Here is a 22,439-nt window from a genome sequence, read left to right as displayed (position 1 = left end):
AGTGTTTGACCCTTAGCATATTTCCACTTATCTGGTTTTTTAGGAAAGCTCTAAAAAGGATTAGAAACAGCACTAAATAGAAGCAGGCAAATTTAAAAATGTAATGCCTGTTATTTGTTTAAAAATGTGCAGACAGGTCTGTTTTACGCTAGATCCCACATCTGTATTATAGGGTGAACTTGAATTTACTTTGCTGTGGAAAGAAGGAAAACAGGGAGATACATCTGGAGACATCTCCCTTGACTTGTCGGGGAGGAATCACTGAGCAGTAATGTGCTGTGGAAAGAAGGAAAACAGGGACATCTATCTGGAGAAGGCTCCCTTGACTTATCCGGGTGGAATCACTGAGCAGTAATGTGCTACATGGCTGCATTGCAATTCTAATCCGCCTACATGCATAAGTCAATGGGGTCTTTGTTCCACATTTGTGGAAGAATGCATGAGCCAAGTCTTGGTGGGAGTTCAGTTCAGTTCCACTGTTTCATAAATTGGGCTAATTTTCAAAGGGATCCGGGCATTTACTTTTTCAAGCGAGAGAAACAAGGGCAGAAAATCCATTCTTCCTTGGTAGTGAAGAAATTATTCTAGAATGTTGTGTCATTTGTCCCTTGTGGACAGAGGTGTTTGGTTATTTGTTTACAGCCTGGAGATTGAACGTCATCTTCTGTGGACCTAGACGTGGAGAGTTATTTTCTTCTCGTTCAAGGTCGGAAGCAGCTATTTGAGAGCCCTTTGTTAGGTCATTAGAAAAGTTTTAACCTTAAAAATGGAACCTTAATTTCTGTTATCCTTTGTAGATTATTCAGTATAAACTCACCTGGGACTATAGGATTAAACAGAGTATAGAATACTGGCAGAAGCATGGTAGGGTTCAGAGAATTACTTACTGTCTTTAAAGAACTGAGGTTAATTGGAAACCAGCTGCTATTTCATGTCTCTGACGTCATTTGTCTTTGTGAAATCAGTTCCTATGGCATTTTAACATTCTCTAGAATGTTGCTATAAGCAAAGGAAGTATTCAAAAGATCTGTGAGGGAGGTATCTTTAGAAATGTGGATTTCTAAACACATGGATTGTAGAATCAAGCTTTTTGGATCTGAATGTTAAGTTCATCTTGTTGAGCCCTTATTTTATGGATGAGCAAATAGATGTGTGATTACTCCTTACTCCCCAGTATAGTACTTCTCTCACATGACATTTTAATTATTTGTGTCTTCCCTTATTTATCATATGGAATTCCTTTAGGGAAAGGACTTGAGACTTACTTCATCCTTGCCTAACTGACTGCCTAGCAGAAAGTCTTAGCATATCTTTGCAAAATGAATGAATCTGTGAATGAATGAATGAAACAACAAGCCAGACTTACCTGGGTCACTGACTTTCTCCTTTGGCTTGCTGCTTATTTTATAAGTCAGACATTTCTCTCCCTTTAAAAGGCAACGACAGAAACATCCCTCAAAGTAAAGGAATAGCAGGGGACAAGACAAGAGTCCTGTCCTCAAAAGCTTACTCTCGTGTGTGTGTGTATGTGTCTGAAGGGGGCATATAAACAAGACATGCAAAAAATAAATGAGATAATTCCAGGTACTGATAACCCATTGAGAAGAGTGCCTTGAACATGAGATAAGAAGTGAGTTTCCCAATAAATATCCAAATGTCTTCTCTTTAGTATAGTCTGACCCCCGGCCCCGGGCATCAGTCCATCTACCCCACAGAGAAGAAATCCTTGCTGCTACCCTGAAGGCTTGTCACAGACTGTGGCTGAAGGAGTTTTTCTGGAACCAGAGCTGCTAAAAAGAACCAGTTTGGAGGGATCAATTCAAGAAGGGTTGGTGGCTTCTGGTCTTCTTAGGGATGCCATGGTGATGAATGGAATTTTGCCTTTTAGCTTTAGGAAAAGGTTTTTTTTTTTTTTTTTTTTAATCGTGTTAAAAGCTGCCATATACAAAGGCTTTAAAAATATTGTTCAGTTTTTTAAGTAATTGGAAGGTCTTGAAAGTTTATCATCTTAAACTTAACGTCAGTATCTAGAAAACATTATTTCATTGTGGAATTCTGACCTGTTATGTACAGGAGATGCGTCAGCCTATAGTAGATACTTAACTAAGCACCGGTTTTGTGCCAAGGATAGTGTTTTCCAAGTAGGCTACAACTTCCTAATGTCATAGCATGAATTTTGTGAGCTGTGACTGGCATTTTTTTTTTAATAAACAAATAGGGGATGGACGAGAATATCAGATTGCATGATAGGTAGTATTTCATTTTTTTTAAATCAAATTTGAGTTTCAGTGTCTGTCTGTGTGTGTATGTTGAGAGTTGCAGTATAAAATGTCTTTATTCTTACCATGTGTCCTGGTCAGAAAAACTTGAAAAGTACTATTGTAGAGGATATCCAAAAAGTATAGGTAGATTACTTGCTTTTGAATAAGTTATACTCTGAAACTAATATACTTTTGGAAATCAACTATACTTTAATTTAAAAAAGGAGTTAAACTTCTTGTAGGTTTAACTTATAGGGGGGAATGAAACTTGTAGGGGGAATGAAACTTATACAAAGGGGTGAAAACCCAAGTTCTGAATTATGTGATTTGGATAGTAAGAACTATGTGTTCCAGTAAGATAACACATGTTGGGAGTGTTATGGAGACAGTGCCACTTGAACTAAACCTAAGAAAGGTAGGATTTGGTAGGAGTGAAGACTTTGAATGGCTTTGAAGTGAACATTGGTATGTATATAAAAGAGGTGGCAAGACTGGAGTCTTAGAGAGTTTTAGGATATAGTTTGAAGGTGTAAAATGAAGCCCAAGTGTTCAGGCTTATAGGTGCCTTGCAATAACATGCCTAAGGAGTTTACACTGGATTAGGTACCTTGCACAGATTCATAAATTGGGTAGCAATATGATGTAGGGTGGATTTATAGAATATTTTCCAGCTCCTTCCTGACTCCTCTTCTTTAGTTGTGGATCTCCTGAGGGAATTTCTTCTAGCTGGGTGTTGGGTACCAAGTCTCTGGCAGCAGATCAAAGAGAGCTGGGAAGGACTTTGGCAGTTCTCCAGAATGTAAATAGAAAGGTAGAACAGGTCCCATTGTGGTGCATGGGGAATCCTCCCGTGCATGAGAACTCAGCACTGTCTGTTTGAAATACGGTGAAGGATGGGTTAGAAGAACATTTCTTCTGATATCACTGCTAAATATTTGCTCTTAATATAGAAGGAAAAGCAGATAAAGAAGGCTCATGTTTTTGAAGTACAGGGAATCTGACCGACCTACCTGAAGCATTCTGTGTAATAATTTGTCACATGATCTTGTCTTCCCCTCACTGAATGTGGTGTATACATATTGTATAAAACAATTTCAGGAGTGATAACAAAATGTTTCTCCTCCCTGAAAAGGGATTTTGCAGCTCTAACTACTTTCCTATTGAAGAGAAATTTAAAATGAAGCTTCTGAAAGTATAATGTATGTTAAAAGGAAGGTGATTTAACTATAAAAAAGCATATTTAAATGTGACTGTTTCATCTGTAACAGTAACTACACCAATAATTTTGATTGACTTCTGGCTGGAAGTTTTGATTCTTGTTGTGGTAGATTATCAAGTGTTCTAAATTGAGGCTCTGCTTGAGAGTAGTCAGTGTTTAAATTATTAGAAAAAATAAGCAGGCACTTGTATCGGGAGCTCAGGGTTGTTCACAGATAATCAAGGGAGACTGTGAGATTGCATACATCTTAGGTATGTGGTGGGGGGCACAGTGAAATCAGAAACACAATAGCAAGTCCAGGCACTGCCCGTGAGAGATGAAGGGATGTGAAGAACACAGAGTTTGGTCTCTAAAAGATAGTGTGAAGGACATGCATGTCCTTTGCTGTGCGCAGAGGGGGGATGAATGAAAAATGAAGAAGGGGGTGCATTCGCTTACCCTTATCTTAGGAAGGCATCTGCTCACAATCAGCCGCTTGTGGAGAGAGTGCCAGTTGGCAGAGCATTCTCATGATGTAAACTGTCCATCCGCTCAGAAGAGCAGAAGTACAAGGAGGCCTGTGTGAAGGACTGAATTCCTACCCGGAGGACAGGGGAGGGAGGAGCGCGCAGAGATCTACGTGGGATTGACTGGCCTTTTTCACTTTATTTGCAGTTTTCAGCATCATTTTTTCCTGCCATCCCAGCAGTTGCTGTGGAGTTTGCTCGTCAGTTTTTCTCCTTTCGTTGCTTTTGCTTATTAAATCTCCACGTGGGGTGGATCTGAGAGGGGGCATCGCTAGAAACACGGTGCTACTTTTCCCAGCGGTGCTGTTTTTCTTGTCTTTCTGCTTGACTGGTTCGTTTTTGTGGGCTAACATTATTACAGATTTTATTTTTGAAATGCATTAGCTCTACATCCCTTCTTCTTTTAATTACTGATCTTTTTTGCCTATTCATTTGAAATAATAGTTTTCCTATGAAATAATAAAATAAATGTAGGCTTCAAATGAATTTGAATTGTTATTAATCTTAAAAAATGCCTGAATAGACTTCCTCCTTCCGTATTTTATGGGGCCATAGAGAAGAAGATTCAGACATCCTTGGGCCAGTTATTTTTTAAAATACTGTGCCCTACAGAAAAGAGGTAGAGAAGATTTTAGTAGAGTTTTTTGTTTTTGTATTCTTTGATTTCTTAGAGCAGGATTGGCAGATGTTTTCCGTAAAGGCCACATAGTAAGTATTTTAGGCCTGCAGTATCTCTCTCAGTTGCTCAGCTCTGCCCTTATAGCCAGAAAGTAGCCATCGGCAACGTGCCGGGAGTGGGCATTTACTGACAGAAATAGGTGACAGGCTCGGGTTGGTCCGTGGGCTACAGTGTGCTCAGCCTTAGATTCGAAACTACTGAAGATGTGTCCTCAGGCTTGATTCTGGAGGGAGAGGAGATCAGTCACCTCCAAGTATTTCCGAAATAGAAAACACACCCTATAGATCAGGTGTGAATGACAGGGGAGAATTTAAAATCCAGAGTATCAAGTCTGGATTGTTAAAGTGTTCGTATAATTCTTCAGTCAGCCTCACCCCCTCACCACCCCCAGTCCCTCTAATAACAATGTGAATGTCTGGTACTTTACTCTTAAGCATATATATATTTTTAAAAAATAAATACCTGAAATTTCTTCTCTGAAAAGTAAATATTTCTACATTGGTCTTTAACCAACAGAATGTAACACTCTCTCTGAAAATGCCAACACTACCCGACACAGACTGGGATTAAACAAGTCTAGGCTTCTAGACAAATAAGAAAAAGTGTTTTCTTATCTTTTTGAGTGTACTGAAGCAGAAGTTAACTCTTTGCTTCCAGATTTGTTCTTGCCATTGAGAACTGTTGGTGGTCTGTCCTTTTATAAACTGTTAAGTAATTGTAGGGAGGAGGAAGAAGGGACCGAAACTAGAGGGGTTGGAGAATTTGAATTACAGAGAATCTTGACCTGATTACAGAAATCAGGTCCTTGGTGGCTTATATGGTAAAGAGTCTGCCTGCTATTCAGGAGACTTGGGTTCAATCCCTGGGTCAGGAAGATCCCCTGGAGAAGGGATAGCAACCCAACTTCAGTATTCTTGCCTATAAAATCTTGTGGATGGGGGAGCCTGGTGGGCTAAACCCCACGGGGTCACAGAGAGTCAGATATCCTGAGCGACTAACACACACACACATCTCCATGAGAAGAACAGCACTGTGGAACCTCCAGCAGTAGGTGGGTTTTCTTAAAATCGAATGTTTATTTCTACTTGCCTGGGAAATAGGGCCTTGAGGATACAAGTTGAATGACAAAGGAAATTGGCATGGAGAAGAATGTTGTGGAGCTTGGGTTCATCTGGTCCAGTGACCCCAAGTCTTCTTGGCTATGGAGTGAGCAGCCCCTGTGTAATTTAACATCTGTCTGTGTCTGCAAGAAGATAGACCACTATTACTCTGGTTCACTGCTCCTGCCTGCACAGTTAACACTCACGGTAAATTTCACCTTAAAATACATGACACGAAAGTGGAAGCCCCCACTCCTGAGTGCCAGAGTTCATTCTACAGTGTAGCACAGGGGGCAGAACCTTTCCTTCCTAAAACCTTAAAGGGTGAGAACGAGGATGAGGTGAGTTTATAGTGAGTATTTTTTCAAATGTACATGAAAATCACCTAAGGTATTTTTTAAAAATGCAGATTTGGGGAATTCACCCCAAACCTGCCAAAATGGCACTTCTGGGGATGAAGCTTAACGATTTTCATTTTCTCAGAAATTTTCTGATTGATTCTAACAGCTAGTCTGATACCTTACTGTGGGCTAGGTTTGGGGACCGCTGTAGCAAGAAAGTCTCCATCTGGGCTGGCTCTACTGAAGAAGGCCTTCCAGAGCTCCTGTGGTCTTTGAACTGTTTGGGTACCAGATTAAGTTTCTAAAAAAGTTTATTCCGGTATAGTTGATTCATAATGTATTAGTTTCTGCTGTACATCACAGCAATTCAGTTATACACTTATATACTTTGTTTTTTATATTCTTTTCCTTTATGGTTTATCACAGGATATTGGATATAGTTCCCTGTGCTATACAGTAGGTCCTTGTTGTTTATCCATCCTATATAATAGTTTGCACCAGATAACTCTTCTTTTAATCCAGATACTTACTGTGATCCTGTTCTGTTATTTCTTCTTTCTTGAGAGAAATTTTTGGAAAGACTCAAAGAACTTTACTGTGCACCAAAGTAGGTCTCTTTTCCCTCTCTAATCCATCTACATGACACTAGAGATGGTCCTCACTGTTCAGTGTAAATTCAGCTGTTGCACTGGATCAATCCCATCACCATAACATGTACTGTCTTCCTGGATGAGAAGGTAATTTCTCCCTGAACCCTCTCTTCTCCCCTCTGTTTACCACCTCATTTCTTCATAGCAGAATTATTTGGAAAAATGTCATTATTAGCTGTCTCCAGTCTCTCTTCTCACCACCCCCTCTACATTCTCTGGCTTTCATCCCTGTCATTCTGCCAGTCCATCTGCTGTCAAGGTCAGCAGTAATCAGTGAAATCCAGTGGCCAACACTGTTTTCATCTTTCTCACCTTTTCAGAAGCATTTGACTCAGTCGATTGTTCTCTTATTCCTGAAAAGTTTTTTTTTTTTTTTAAACTTGGCTTCTGGATTCTGCTCTGTTGATTCTCTTTCTGCTTCAGTGACTGTCCCTCTTGAGTCTCCTGTGTTGAATCCTCCCTACCTCCCCCCTCTCTGAAAGTTAGTATGTCTCAAGACCCAGTTCTGTGCCTAGCAAGTCATTCTGTAGGTGTTTTCCTCTAATGCCGTCACTTTCAGTCCTGTCTGTCTGACTCATGACTTTCAGATTTCTCTCTTTAGCTTGCACCTCTCCCTGGAATCCAGACTTGTGTATCTTAGTGGCTGACTTGAAATCTTCACTCAGAAGTTTCATAAGCATTTCAAACTTAAAATATCCAGAACTGAACTCCCAGTTTCCTAGCTCTCCATCCCTACACTTGTTCTTATCTTGTTTCTTTGCTGTCTCAGTAAATGACAGCGTGATCTTCGTAGCTGCCACAGCTTACACCCCGTGTCCAGTCCATCAGCAACTGGTCTGGTCTAGCCTCAGAATAGTCAGAATCTGATCACTGCCTGCTGCCACCACCCTGGACCACGCTGCTGTTATCTCCTATCTGGGGGATTGCAGAACCCCCCAACCAGCCTTCTTTTCTCTCTGTACTCCCCTCCACAGTCCTGTCAATAAAGGAGCCAGAGTGATCCTTTTAAACGAGTAGTGAGATCATGTTACTCCCTTGTGCAGAATCCTCCAGTGGGTTTTCATCTCATTCAGAGGAGAAGCCAGTGTCTTACAGTGGCCTAAAGGCTGGCGTGCTCGGCAGTCTCGCTCCCCTCAGCTTCTCTGACCGCATCCCCTGTCCTTTCCCTGTAGTCCACTCTTAATTCAGCCACACTGGCCTCTTCATCCTTCCCTGGAACTGGCCAGCATACCTGCCTCAGGTGTGTCCTTCCTGGCATGTTCTTCCCCCAGATGCCTCCTTACTTCTTCATGCTTCCCCAGAATGTCCCCTTACCTACATCGGTGAGGCCATTCCTGGTACTGCATTAAATGCCGCTCCATTCCCTGCTTTCTGTCCCTTCTTTGTTCTTTATCACACCATTTATCATCTGACACACAAGATTTTTGTTTTTGTTTTTTATCTCTCCCTTACTCACTCCCACTCCCTACTGCATTGTAAGCCCCACTAAGTCGGGACCTTGTCCATCTGCTTTTCTGCTGTAGCCCCAGTGCCTGGAATAGTGCCTAGGACAGTGGCATAGGTGCTCAGCAAATATTTGAGGAATGAATGGGAGAATTTGGACTTGCAGTTATTAACACCAGTTATGGCTATTAACCTGATCTAATAGGTGACTGTGGTAAGAAATTACACTATTGTGAAAACTGAGAAAGACATTTTAGTACTTCAGATATTTTATGGTATTTGTAATTGTTTCTGCCATTGAGGACAGATGCAAATAGTTTATGATCTGGAGGCATAGAGAGCTGAGTTTAAGACTTAAACTGGAGGATAAATGGAGGGTAAAAGGCATTCTAGCAAAATGAAGGACTGGGTTTTTAAATAGCTTGTCATAATGGCCTACCATTTAAATTTACTTAGCAAATAGTTATTGAATGAATAAAAAGTACACTATGGGTTAACGTTTTGTGATTTTTTTGTGTGTGGGGAGGATTTATTAGAAATTATCTTAGTCTATGATTTTACCATTATGACTATGTTAGAATCTCTTATTTTTGCCTGTCAGATTTTCCCTCTATTGTTCTACAGTCTTCTGCTAGGGATGGTAGTCAAAATTAGTCATATCTCAATAGTGTACGGATGTCACAGAACAAGAGATAGCTACCCATAAAACTGGTGTCATTTTTCCTTTTCATGTCTTGAACAATTAGACATCTTTTTCATGTCTTAAAAAATATTAGTTTTAAAGTATGGGTTTTATTTATGGAACTTACATTTCATTGCCTGTTTATTTCTTTAGTATTACAATTAACTACTTTCTTTATGTGATTCCATTAAATCTTACACATCAGTTCCTTGTGGTTTAGAACTCTGATGTTCAGCAGAGTGGATTTTTTTGCCTCAGCTTGGTCGAGTGGGAGTAAATGCTGGCTTCATTCCTTTAGCTTGGCTCAAGGATTTCAGGCATGCTTGTGACCTACTAGCCTGAATTAGGGCTGGTATTGAGTCTGCGAGCATGAGATCTGGGGTTAATAAGTCATATGCCCAGTTCTTGGCTTGAAATTTCACTTGCAAATCTTGTCTCTTCTGGTAACAAATTCAAATAAAATGGCAGGATATACAAATTGAGATACATTTATCTGATGTTTCAATAAAGGAAAATATCTGTAACCTCTAACAGTAATTTGCACCTATTTTGAAATTACCTTCCAAAAGTGTTTGATGTTCCAGTGTTCAGTTAAGAATTCTGTTTGTGTAACAATTGTATGATGATCTCATGTTTATTTAGTGTGTAAAGCAAATCAATTTTGACCCTTCAATTTGCTGAAGACTATGTCACATTTTTGGATATTACAGTTGGGGAACACAAGCAGGATTTTAGTTTTTGAGGATTGCTATGCTAAGTTAGTGCCCATGGTCTTATTCCACAATCATACTAAGTAGAAGTTCAGCAGGTGATAGGGAGAGAGTAAAACTGTCTTGCCTTCCTTGAACTTTAAATTTGGTCCTTTAGGGAAAAAATCTAGTTTCCCCAAGAGATTATGGGTTTATTTTCTCCCAAATCATACCAATCCATTTTAAAACTCAAGTTTTCGCCTTAGCTTTATTGTTGTAGCTATACCATTATTTTTAATACATAGCCTTTGGTAGAGAATTTTATTAGCTTTTTAAACAATTCTAAAATGGTTATCTTCCCTTTGTCTGTTTTACCCGCCTGCCTTGTTACGTTTCCCCATGGCAGCTTGGAGTGGAAACTGTCTGTATTCCAGCACCACTCATCTCAGCATGTCTTTCTGTCATGACAGGGGCTCATATGTGATGGAATGTGCCTTCTGCATGTACTTGGAAATTTGAACATTTTGTTTATTCATTTGAAAGGGATGCTTTCTCCAGTTGTGGATGCTACTGTATTTGTTTTAATCAATTCAGTGAAAGAACGACTAGCTCATAGAGAGCTGTTAAGGTTACTTGTTCTCCTTCATCAGTTGTGCTGGTTCAGATGCAGTTCCCGTGGGATTGTTCCCTTACAGTGTTGGCAATTTAGCTGATAGACAAGAGAGATGGCATAAAAAGGAGCACTAAAATTTAAGGGACAGGAGCGAGATAATGAGTTTTTAAAGACCATCTATTTTGAAGATAAGAATTGAGCCACAGAAACTGGCCTCTCAGCAGGCAGTTAGGGCTGAATCTCCTAACAGCTGGACTGACTCCATGTACCCAGCTCACCCCAACACATTCTGTCTGTGCTTGATGCTTCTTCTCCATGCTTTCTGATCACCCATCTGTGTCCACTTGAGGATCCCACATTCAGCATTAACTTGGCCCTGGGTCATCTTGATTGGCGAGGCCGTATTTGTACAATCTGTCTGCTGAGGTGGAACAATAACAGCTGGTATGCAGCTGTACACGTTGTCCTGGGAACTCCTATTTCAGCCAGCAGTTATCCTAACAAAATTGGAAACGTTTTCAAGTAGTTGTTTTCTGCAACTACTGTTTGTGTTAACTGTTTGGAGACTCCCTACTTGTAGCCTAAATATCTCCCATCTCTAATCAACTTTCTGTGCTACAACCTCATTAAAATTTCGTATTCCCAGGTGGCCCTAGTGGTAAAGAATCTGCCTGCCAATGCAGGAGATGCAGGAGACACGGGTTTGGTCCCTGGGTCGGGACGATCCCCTGGCATCGGAAATGGCAAACCACTCCAGTATCCTTGCCTCGAAAACTCCATGGACAAGAGGAGCCGTCAGGCTGCAGTCCAGAGAGTCGCAGAGAGTCAGACACGACTAAGCATGTGTGCATGTCTATCTCAGATCAAGGCAGACTGCAAGGAGAGCAGTCACTTTCTGATCTTGAGGAGAGAGCATATAAGAACAGCAATGGATCAGTGACTCCTAATATGATACTTCAGAATGAGCTCGTTCTGTTCTAATTCAGGCCACGCAAGGGCATGTTGAAATTTCATGCAACTCTATGTCCATTGTCGTTCGTTACTTCTCTGTAAGGGACGCTATTGCACAATGTCCCCATGGAATTGTCTGAGCCACACATAACAGAGAAGCATTCATGTTCCGCCGCAGTCAGTATTTGACTCCAGTTCTGAGACAGGAACGGTTTCTCCCCTACTCAGAGAGATTAGAAATACTTCATCATGGAGGAGGCTGACGCAGGATTCCTTGGCTCGACCCTGTGTGAACAGAGGCTGGATTCTCATTGTCCAGGCTGTGGTCCCTTCCTCGTCTATCAATCCCTCGGCCACATGCACTGTAGGGCTCAGAGTAGGAAGTATTAGTTAACTTTGTCTGCTTGGTCCTGAACATCTGCACTTGAGTCTTTTTGTTTGTGGAAGGAATGTGGCAGCGAGGGGTGAGGGTGGGAGGCAGCAGAACATTCAGAAGCTAAATATTTTCTTGAGGGTGTGTATATCCAGGGTTAGTCTTCATGTGCGTGAAGGCAAGGTGAAGGGGGAAGACCTTCTAAGCTGTATGGTGGCCGGGATCCTTTCCAGACAAGATCTTACTGATCCTCCTCATTGCTTGGCTTGGCTTGACTCCTTTACTTTGAAGTCATATTGTCTACTTTAGTGTGCCCCCACATTATGAAGGTAGTATAGTAGCTGTTACTGGCCTGGAAAAACAAAGACCTAGTCCTGTTTTTCTATTAAATGGTAGATGAATGAGATCTTCTTGCTCTGTCTACTGTGAAATGAGTAGGATGGACAGATAAGGAGCAGGGAAGTATATTGAGAGAGAGTGTGTGTGGGGGGAACAAGCACATGGCAGGTCTCAGCTGTAGTTGTTTAGTGAAATAAAAACTAGCTCCTAAGTTTTCAATTCTTGATTATTCATGATTACAGGTAGTTCCAGATAACACAGAATATTCAAGCCATGACTGTTCCACTCCACTTTCTGTATTTACTTTCTTATTTGTGTATTTTGGGGGTCCCACCTCGCATGCAGGGTCTTAGTTCCCTGACCAGGGATCAAACCTGTGCTGCCTGCAGTGGCAGTGTGGAGTCTTAACCACTGGACTGCCAAGGAAATCCTTGAAGTCACATCAGCCCCCCTGCCTTGTCCATTCATTGCCCCTGTGCAGTGGGAACTAAGTGCTTCTTTAGGAAATCACACCTCCTCGAAGTTGAATATGCCCTTACCCGGCAGCCTTGTCTCTGCCCCACGTGTCTTTCTCTCCTGTCAGCTTTCTGCTAGTTTCTATCTTGGGTCTCCATTCTCTTCAGATATTCCCCACCTAACATTGTCCACAGGCTTTACCCTCAACCCCTTAGCAGATAGCCTTGATTGTCACTGCACAGAAAAAATAGTCATCAGTGTGAATGCTTTCAACTTCCACCCACTACAACCTACTGATAAATCCCTTGCGTTTGCCCTCGGGTAGGAAGCAAGGGTTAGGTTTCCTCCCGTATGGAGCCAGTCCTTCCACAGTGCTGAATCACATTCTTGTTTCCCAGCCTCGTTTCCAGTCTTTTCCTCTCTGCTGACTGGAGCACGACAGCAGTGTCTCCTTGTATCTTCTGCCACCTTAAAGGGAGGCGTCTTCCCCTGGCTCTGTGCCCTCCAGCTGTTGTGGTCTTCTCTTTCTCCTCCGCCTCACCGAGATGTCAGACCAGGTTGGCTGCCCTCACTGTGTCTGTATTTCCACCACCTGTCTGCCATGGGTTCTCCGTTCCAGTTCAGTAAGATCCCTGCCAGTGGACTGTCCTCACTAAGCACAGCAGTGACCTCTTTTTTTAAAAAATATAAGTTTATTTATTTTAATTGGAGGCTAATTACTTTACAGTATTGTAGTGGTTTTGCTGTACATTGACATGAATCCGCCACGGGTGTACATGTATTCCCCATCCTGAACCCCCCTCCCACCTCCCTGCAGTGACCTGTTTGCGGCTTGAAGCTAGTGGATGCTTCTTAGTCATTATCTTTCTTGACTCGATCAGCAGATTTAAACACCACTGATTATTTATTTCCCTCTTGGCTTCCATGATACTTGTGCTCTCTGACTTGCCCTCCCCGCTCTGGTCTTCATCATCCCCTCTGTCACTTTTTCTTCTGGCTGTGCTTTAAATGTTGATGTCCTTCAGCATGATCCCAAAAGTCAGCTGTCTTCTCACTCAACACTCCTTCCCTCTTCGGTTGCAACCATGGCCATGTCTTCATTATCCAACTGCATGCTAATGAGTCCTAGATCTTCTTTTAACTTTTGAAAAAACTAAAAAAAAATTTTTTGGCCACACTGTGGGGCATGCGGGATCTGTTTCCCAACCAGGGATTGAACGCGCTTCCCAGTCTTACCTGCTGAACCACCAGGGAAGTCCTTGAATCCCAAATCTGTATCTCCGCTTATATGTCTCTCTTGGGTCTTCAGATCATTCACATTCAAGTCCCTACCAGACTTTTTTTTTCTTGTCTCGGTGACCATGCTGCTACGGCTAAGTCACATCAGTAGCGTCCGATTCTGTGCGACCCCATAGACAGCAACCCACCAGGCTCCCCCGCCCCTGGGATTCTCCAGGCAAGAACACTGAGTGGGTTGCCATTTCCTTCTCCAGTGCATGAAAGTAAAAAGTGAAAGTGAGGTTGCTTAGTCATGTCCGACTCATAGCGACCCCATGGACTGCAGCCTATCAGGCTCCTCTGTCCATGGGATTTTCCAGGCAAGAGTACTGGAGTGGGGTGCCATTGCCTTCTCTGCTCGGTGACCATAAACACCTTAAATCTTGTGTATCCAAGATAGAACGCATATCCCGATCATGCCCTCCACCTCTGCCTCCAATTTTGCTTAACCTCTTTTGTTGTCTGTTTCAGTGAATGGTATGGCATGTCTCTCCATTTGGTTGTTTTTAAACTAGAAAACTGAATGTTATTCTTAATCCTACCACCTTATGGAACATGTAGAAGGAACTTCAGCAATGAAACTTCAGCAATGTCAATAGGATAAAAGTAGAGAAGGCTATCACAAATGTCTTCTGCTTCCCTCCATTAGTTACCAAATTATTATTCATATTGAGGTCTGCTAACTACATGTCTGAGAGACTGAGCATGCACACACACAACTGCATGTAACCCAAGTCCGTTCATTCCTCTCTGTTCCAGCTGTCCCTGTATCGAGTTCAGCCACTGTTAGCCAGGATTACTGCCACATCTTTCTAACTGTTCTTCCCACATTTAGTCCTGTCCTGTCTAACCTAATCTCCACACGGTGGCCAGAATGATCTCTCTAAAAATCAAACCTGATCGTCCATGTCTTGACATACATCCCTCAGTTGGCTTGTCAGTGGGAGTTGAAGTCGCTCTTTAGCATGGCCTCAGGCCCAGCACACCATGCTTGCTAGCTGCCTTGTCTCCAGCCACCCTCCCCAGTCCTAGCTGTCCTCCAGCCCTCTGTGTCCTCTGGTCTTTCATACCTCCTGTTCCATCTGCCTGGACGACTGGCCTCTACTGGCCTAGCTAATCCCTCTGCATTTCTCAGGTCTTGGGTTTAGATGTCACTGCCTCTCGAAAATGTTTCTTGACCTCACAAATGTGGGTGAGGTGACTTTCCTCCAGGCTCCCCAAACCTCATGTCATTCTCCGTCATAGCATTCATCACATGGAATTGCAGTGGTCGGCATCCACGGCTGGGTTGGCCGCCACACCGAAGGTCCTGCATGTGTCCGTCTTGTAGTGTGGAATGTGGGAGCCTCCTTTCCAGATAGCCACAGACTGCCACCTCTTTCAACCGTAGCTAAAAGTTAGAATGAAAAAAGCAGCTCTGAAAATGAGGCATAGCTAGGCAGGGCCAGTGCCAGCAAGCTAGGCTGCTGCAGAGCTTAATGCTGGCAGAGTTGCTTTTCTGATGTTCTGTGCCGACACTGAGTGACCACATATTGCTGTTTCTTTCAGCGTGTGGCTTTGTGGTGCAGATGTTTGTCTGGGACACTGGATACCCAGATCCATTTTACCTTCTCTCTTTTGATCCATCCTCCTGCAGATTGGGTTGCTAAAGAACAATGAAATGGCAGAAATGTAGACAGAATAGAAAAACAAGGGTAATCTGTAATCCAAAGATTAGTGAGTAAGCCTTTGAACATCCTAAGCCATGTACTCATGAGTAACTAAATTGTTGTACCGTTCCAGAATGTTTTAGATAGTCTCTGGAATGCCATTGATACTGTATTATAACCTCACCCTCATTCACAGGTGACTTCTTTACATTTTTGACACAGCAAAGAGATACAGGTTCACTCTGCATTCTTTTAACAGGAGTGGTGTAAGCTGTATTTGCATGACCTGTGTCCAAAGTGTTGTACTGCTTCCTAGGCAGAAGGTCCAGGTTTGTGTTATATTCTTTGGCAACTGTATCAGGTAGGCCCTGGTGCAGTCAGGCTCTTGTGTGTGAACATCTCCAGGATCCTAGTTCAGGAATTCTCTTCTGTACTCTATTATAGTAATGCTTTCTATTTGCATGCTTCTGCTGTTTAGCTGCTAAGTCATGTCCAACTCTTCGTGACCCCATGGATTCTAGCCCACCAGGCTCCATGGGATTTTCCATGGCAAGAATACTGGAGTGTGTTGCCATTTCCCTCTCCAGAGGACCTTCCCGACCCAGGGATCAAACCCAGGTCCCATGCTTGGCAGGCAGATTCTTTACCACTGAGCCACCTCTGATAATGGTACTGAGAAATGAGCCAGCAGGCCTAGTGTTCAACCAGCGTAATGCTGCCAAAAACCTGAAATTCTTAGCGTTTACGTCTCAGACTAGATTGAAGAGACAATTGTTTTTAAGCTACAATTTCATGATTATATATACAATTATATATATAAACATAAATATACAATTTCATTACTATAAAATTCAGGATATATATATTATACAAACTCTGTGTACAGTTTTATAACTAATCACGTATATGCAGATAGGCACAATCTTAGTGTGACCTTCCAACAACTCTTCGAGATAGGTGGCTCAGGGATCATCACTCTCATTTTTTTTATTTTTGAAAAACATTTATTGATATATAGTTGATTTACAATATTGTATTAATTTCTGCTATACAGCATGGTGATTCAGTTATATATTTGTTTTCTTTTTCATATTCTTTTCCATTATGGTTTCTCACAGGATATTGAATATAGTTCCCTGTGCTATAAGTAGGACCTTGTTATTTATCCATTTTGTACGTAACAGTTTGCATTTACTAATCTAAAACTCCAAATCTTTCCCTCCCCAACCCCCACCTCCCCCTTGGCAACCACAGATTTGTTCTCTGTGTCTGTATCGTCCTCATTTCTACAGAGGAGAAAGTGATGGAGATGTACCAGAGATCCCACAGCTAGTAACTGAGGAGTCAGATCTTGTGCTCAGGTTTTGCAGTGCCTGGTCCTGTGTTTTTTCCGTCATGCATATTACCTCTTTGTGTTCAAGATCTTATGTGCAGGAATGTGTTTCATGTATATGGGTACAGTTAAACCCCTCTTTTAAGATCTGGACCATAGAGTCATATTTGGGTCATCTGATCAGTCTTATCCTGGATAAAACTGACTTGAAGAAGAGAGCCTGGACGTACAGCCTACACTTCCCCACCGAGGTTGCACTCACCCACTCAGTCCTGGATGGAGTAGCGGGGTGTCAGCAGGCCTCCCCCACCTGGCAGAGGAGGGGCGCTCTGAGGAGTGAGGGAGAGGAGAGAGTTGAGGAGGTTCCAGGCCACACACGAGCATCACGCCTCCCCGGGGCTGAGTGGGTGTGAGGAAGTGAGACCATGGTAGAAGTCTCTCCTCAACACTTGTGAGAGTGCAGGAAGTCGTCCGCCGTGGGCCCTGGAGGAGGGTTCTTCTGTGAAGTTGATTCTGATTCACAGAGGGGACCCCCTGTGTCTGACACATCTTGTCCCCCGAAATATACAACATGGGTCTGAGCAGGTAGTTGTGCCCAAGAAACCCTTCTTGACAGAAACTGATGGGAAGACCCATCTGTGAATGAATGGCGTTTGAAACCAGTCACACGTTATCTTTTCTTTTTTTACAATTATTTTAATTGGAGACTGATTACTTTACATTATTGCGGCACTTTCTGCCATACTGCACAGTACCTTTCCTGCCCACCTGAAGTCCTGCTGGCAGCACCCACGCTGCCCCAGCTCTCAGACCATGTTCTGGTCCGGAGGCCGCACGGTGCTGCCAGACCCAGGGACCGGGCTCCCAGAGGGATGACAGCCCATTGGCTCCTGCTCCTGGCTGTTGTTCCCTGCTCGGCACTCATGTCCCATATATTCTCTTCTGAATACAGCTTTTTAAAACTGCCTTTCTCTTCTCTGCCTCTTTCTCTCTGTTTTTGTCTTTGTTCAGCTACTGGAGGAATTTTTTTCTTCATTCCTACTCAACTCCTGACCTTATCTCTCAAATTTCTTTTCCAGAGTCTGGTAAAGAAAGAAAGATTAGTCCTGATGATACTCTTCTTGCATCAAGAAGAGAAACTAAAATGAATAAAGAATGAGTTTTTTAAAATCTTGGAAGTGCCCAGAAGAAAGCTAGCAAATATTTTCCTTTCTGTCTTTTAATTAAGCTTTTGTAGAAGCAACAGCCTTGAGGATAAAATGCACTTTTCCACTTAATTTTACTTTCATTTCACAGTATAAGTACATAATATATACTGTCATTTTTCATGGGAAGCAAAATTTCAACAGCACACATCATAAATGGGCTTTTACGAGCCAGCTTCTGAGCCCAGCTGTAACGTGTGTCTGTGGGAAAACATGCACTGTTTCCGGGCTGAGAATAGCCTGTCGGGCACAGCCAACATGTAGTGTGTTCTGGAACCCTCTTAGTCTAGTCTCTGCAGGGTGGTTTGTATCCTCTTTTTTTGTCAAGTTCCAAAGCAGAGTGGGAATAGAGGAGGGTTCTTCGCTTCATCCACATGACTTAAAACATCCGCGTGTTCACCCCAACAGGAAAAGCATTTGACATCACATACGTGCGCCTCAAGTTCCACACCAGCCGCCCGGAGAGCTTCGCCATTTACAAGCGCACGCGGGAGGACGGGCCCTGGATCCCTTACCAGTACTACAGTGGCTCCTGCGAGAACACCTACGCGAAGGCAAACCGTGGCTTCATCCGCACGGGAGGCGACGAGCAGCAGGCCTTGTGCACAGATGAGTTCAGCGACATTTCCCCTCTCACCGGGGGCAACGTGGCCTTTTCAACCCTGGAAGGAAGGCCCAGCGCCTACAACTTCGACAATAGCCCTGTGCTGCAGGTAGGCACCCGGAGCTCGGCCTGGTAGCCGCTGACTGGTTCCACATGCCAGGGTGCGGGAAGATCATCATAGTGGCGGCCCGAGGGCCCGCTTTTGGAGTAAGGGTCAGGACAGACAGCTGGATTTTATTCTGCTCTCCTGTGTACTCTTAATAAGTGAAGGAAAGTAGTTTTGTTCCTGCTGTCCCGTTGATGTTTGTTCTTGTGTTTGCATGCACATGTATCCTGGGATGTAAACTACAGATATTTTTAAATGCTGAGCAGTTTTAACTTGCGTCTCTGTACTTGCAGTGGAAATATTTTACTTCTCTACCTTCCTTTTGAAGGAGGTTATTTGAATGAATCTGCTGGGTTTTGGTTTTTTTGGGTTTTTTTTGTATCCTGTCTTACCTCTATGATTTGACAAAATTTAAAAAAAAAACTATCTTTTAATGTTGACAAGAGGAAACAACTGAAACAAGATGTTTAAGAACTCTACCTTCCTTTGCTATTTAAAAAAATTTTTTTAAATTTATTTTTGTGTGTGCTGGGTCTTTGTTGCTGCGTGGACTCTTCTCTGGTTGTGGTGAGTGGGGGCTACTCTCCCTTGTGGCGTGCAGGCTTCTCACTGCAGTGGCTTCTCTTGTTCCTGGGCATGGGCTCTGTAGGGCGTGCAGGCTTCAGTAGTTGCGGTTCCCAGGCTTTGGAGCACAAGTTCAGTAGTTGTGGTGTGTGGGCTTAGTTGCTTCCTGGCATGCGGGATCTTCCGGGATGAGGAATCAAACCCATGTCTCCTGTGTTGGCAGGTGGATTCTTTATCACTGAGCCACCAGGGCAGCCTCCTTTATTATTGTACAAGGAGATTTTGGTTGTCTGGCACTGTTGCCAATCATTATGAAAACTCTTCATCACCTAAAGGCACTGGTTTTTATGTCGAGATGTGAATTTAGCTACCCTGGTGTAGTGCTTAAGGATGGTGATAGAAACTTCTCGCTATGTGACAATTGATTCAGAGATTTCTTTTTTCATAAATTCGGTGTGCGTGTTCCTTATGCACTACAATTTGGAATCTTTCTGTATTGCTTAGATGTCTGTGACTTTTTCTTATATTCTGGCTGTTGATTTTGGAGAGGTGGATGAGTGTCCTGCCACCCTCAGCACATTCACACCAATCAGAGTTGCTTTAGTCACATGGCTGAAGCTAACATTTAAATGGGGGCAGCCCATATTTGCTGTGACTGGATGTGGGTTTGCAAGTGCTACATATACTTTATGAAGAGCTATTATAACTTGTAAGAAGGGAATGCCTGTGTTTTTCTGGGCATTAGGCCTTTGCAGCCTCTCATTCTCTCTCTCTGGAAATTTTTATGTTCAAGGACTCTTTGTCTAACTTGGCTGTGTAACTTTGGACAGTGGCAAAAGATGAGACTATATTCTGAGTCCAGTTCCTCCCTCTCATTGTACTTCTGTTGCTTGCTGGGGGATCATAAATCTTGATTTGATAAACTCCGAGAATTTTGGTGAGCAGTGAGTATGTTTGCAAAGGCCTTTCAGAAAATTTCTTTCAATGTCCGGAGGATGTATTCAAAATAAATGGCAGAAAGAGTAACCAGCTCTGGTAGATGAATAAACAGGAGACAGATTACCTAGGGGAGAAGTGATCTACAAATACTCTTAAAAAATTTTTTTTTTAATTTATTTTTAATTGGAGGATAATTGTTTTACAATGTTGTGTGGGTTTCTGCTGTACCACAACGTGAAGCAGCTATAAGTACACATATACCCTCTTCTTCTCGAGCCTCCCTCTCATCCCCCCATCCCACCCCTCTAGGTCGTCACAGAGCACTGGGCTGAGCTCCCTGTGTTACGAAGCAGCTTCCCACTCGCTGTGTTATACCTGGCGGTGTATGTATGTTAGCGCTACTCTCTCAGTTCATCCCACCCTCTCTTTCACCTGCTGTGTCCACAAATCTAAGTTGATCAACTGGTACATGTTTCCTGGCTTTGATTCTTTCTACACAAGTTATTATATTTTACTGTCCTGGAGAGGGACCATGTAGTCAGTAGGAAAAAGCAGTGAGGTAATGTGACTGTGGTTTTCTGGCCCCTTTGCTAACTGTATGCCTTGTCTTAAATCAGTTCCACAGCTATAGGAGTTCTGATGTTTCTTATTCTTCACGCCTCAGAAACTCATAAGACTAAATGTGACAAGGCTGTGGGCATTCGCAATAGATTTGGTCAGTTGTTATCATTATGCAGAAGCATCAGTTATGTGTCTCTGGATGTAAGAGCTCTGACTCTGATATTCAGCTACCAAGGAATGGTAACTGATTTGACTGGTAGCCGATCTGACAGTGAGGACAGAGGCAGTTGGCTCCTGCCCTCATTGCTCCTTGCGCCTCCCTATAAAAGTTGTAATCTCTCAGAAACCTTCCTGGTTTCAGTGTTGAATATTGCTGAGCATGTAGTGATTTATAGTAATAATTAGCGTTTATTATAGCACTTACTATAGCATGCCATAGTGTGCCAAGCGTTGTTCTAAGCCCTTTAGGTACATTAAATATGTTAACACATTTAACTCTTCCCAATAACTCTATAAGGTAGACACTTTTATTATCTCCATTTTACTGATGAGGAATCAGAGGCCCAGAAAAGATAAAATCACTTGCCCCAAATTACACTGCTTTTAGCCACTAAACTGGGATTCAAAACCTAGAAAGTCTAGTTCTAGAGTCTGTTTTCTTTAAGATGCGCATCGTGAAAGAAAAAGTTGCAGATTCAGCTCTTGAGAAGTTTTTATTCAAGAAAAGTTGTGATAAAGTTGAAGCCTGTTAAAGATACAAACGCTAAACACAGAGATCCATTCAGCTATTTACACTGCAGACGACTGAAAGATTCCTGACATTGTGACCGTGAGTGGGAGTTGTTATTGGAGTTCCAAGTTTGGATATGGTGAAATCACCATCTCTTCTCCTTTCTAATTATACATGGAGGCTTCACGGAGATTAGCCTTGATGAGCTCTCTGTGTTGTTCTATCTGCCAGGTGTTTGGCATGGTGTAAGCAGTGATTCTTAATCAGGGGTGTGCCTCACTGTCTCACGTGAAGCCTTCTGAAAACAGATGGCCTTCAGCTCTGCACTGGGCTTGTTATGTCTCCGTTGGTGATGCTGAGATGCAGTCCCAGGAGAGAACTGAAAGTGGACGTGGCATCTTTGGGCCATTATATGTAATATACCACTCTAAAACTTAATGGTTTTAAACAGCCGTGATTTCTTGTTTCTCATGATTCTGTGTTGGCCTGAGGTCACTCCCTGGCCAGTCAGCTGGGATGGGAGCTGGGTTTATCTTCTCCCCGTCATCTTATCTCTTCAAGGAGGCTGGACTAGGCTTCTTCATGTGATGGTGAAAGTATTCAAGAGGGTAAGTCCCAGTGCACGCATATATATCAATCCTCTGCTTGTGTCACATTCACTGATGTTTCTTTGGCCAAAGCAAGTCATTTGCCTACCTAGAATCAGTGTGAAAAGGGAATACACAGGGCTTGGACACTGGCAGACATGATTCCTCAGGATCATTGTTATAATTACCCCAGATGTAAACATCTGTCTAAAATTAGCTCAATGAAAGGGCATTTATTATAAGCACTGAGATCTCATAAAACCTAGGGGAAAACTGTATAACTTTCCTTCTTGTCCTCTGCCATTATGATATACCTGCCATCTTGATCAGTTGTAGTTTCTGCCAGTCTGCCCATTTGCTTGTTGTTCAGTGGCTAGGTTGTGTCCAACTCTTTGCCTTCCCATGAACTGCAGCATGCCAGGCTTCCCTATCCTTCACTGTCTCCTTGAGTTTGCTCACACTCATGTCCATTGAGTCAGTGATGCCATCCAACCATCTCATCCCTTGCCATCCCCTTCTCCTCCTGCCTTCAATGTTTGCAAGCATTGGGGTCTTTTCCAGTGAGTCAGTTCTTCGCATCA

General features: G+C 42.7%; 1 protein-coding gene across 1 annotated transcript in view; it reads left to right on the top strand.

Annotated features, from left to right (window-relative positions):
* Window positions 1–22,439, top strand: part of LAMC1 (laminin subunit gamma 1) — a 119,229-nt gene that overhangs the window by 54,931 nt on the left and 41,859 nt on the right. Inside the window, exon 2 of the mRNA XM_043486180.1 lies at window positions 18,176–18,480. Within this exon, the coding sequence (XP_043342115.1) occupies window positions 18,176–18,480 (305 nt within the window). The remainder of the gene's footprint in view (window positions 1–18,175; window positions 18,481–22,439) is intronic.

The sequence above is a fragment of the Cervus canadensis genome, chromosome 13 (genome assembly GCF_019320065.1).
Source record: "Cervus canadensis isolate Bull #8, Minnesota chromosome 13, ASM1932006v1, whole genome shotgun sequence".
Taxonomy (NCBI): Eukaryota; Metazoa; Chordata; class Mammalia; order Artiodactyla; family Cervidae; genus Cervus; species Cervus canadensis.
Note: the sequence above shows the minus strand (reverse complement) of the source record. Positions and strands in the feature narration are given on the sequence as shown.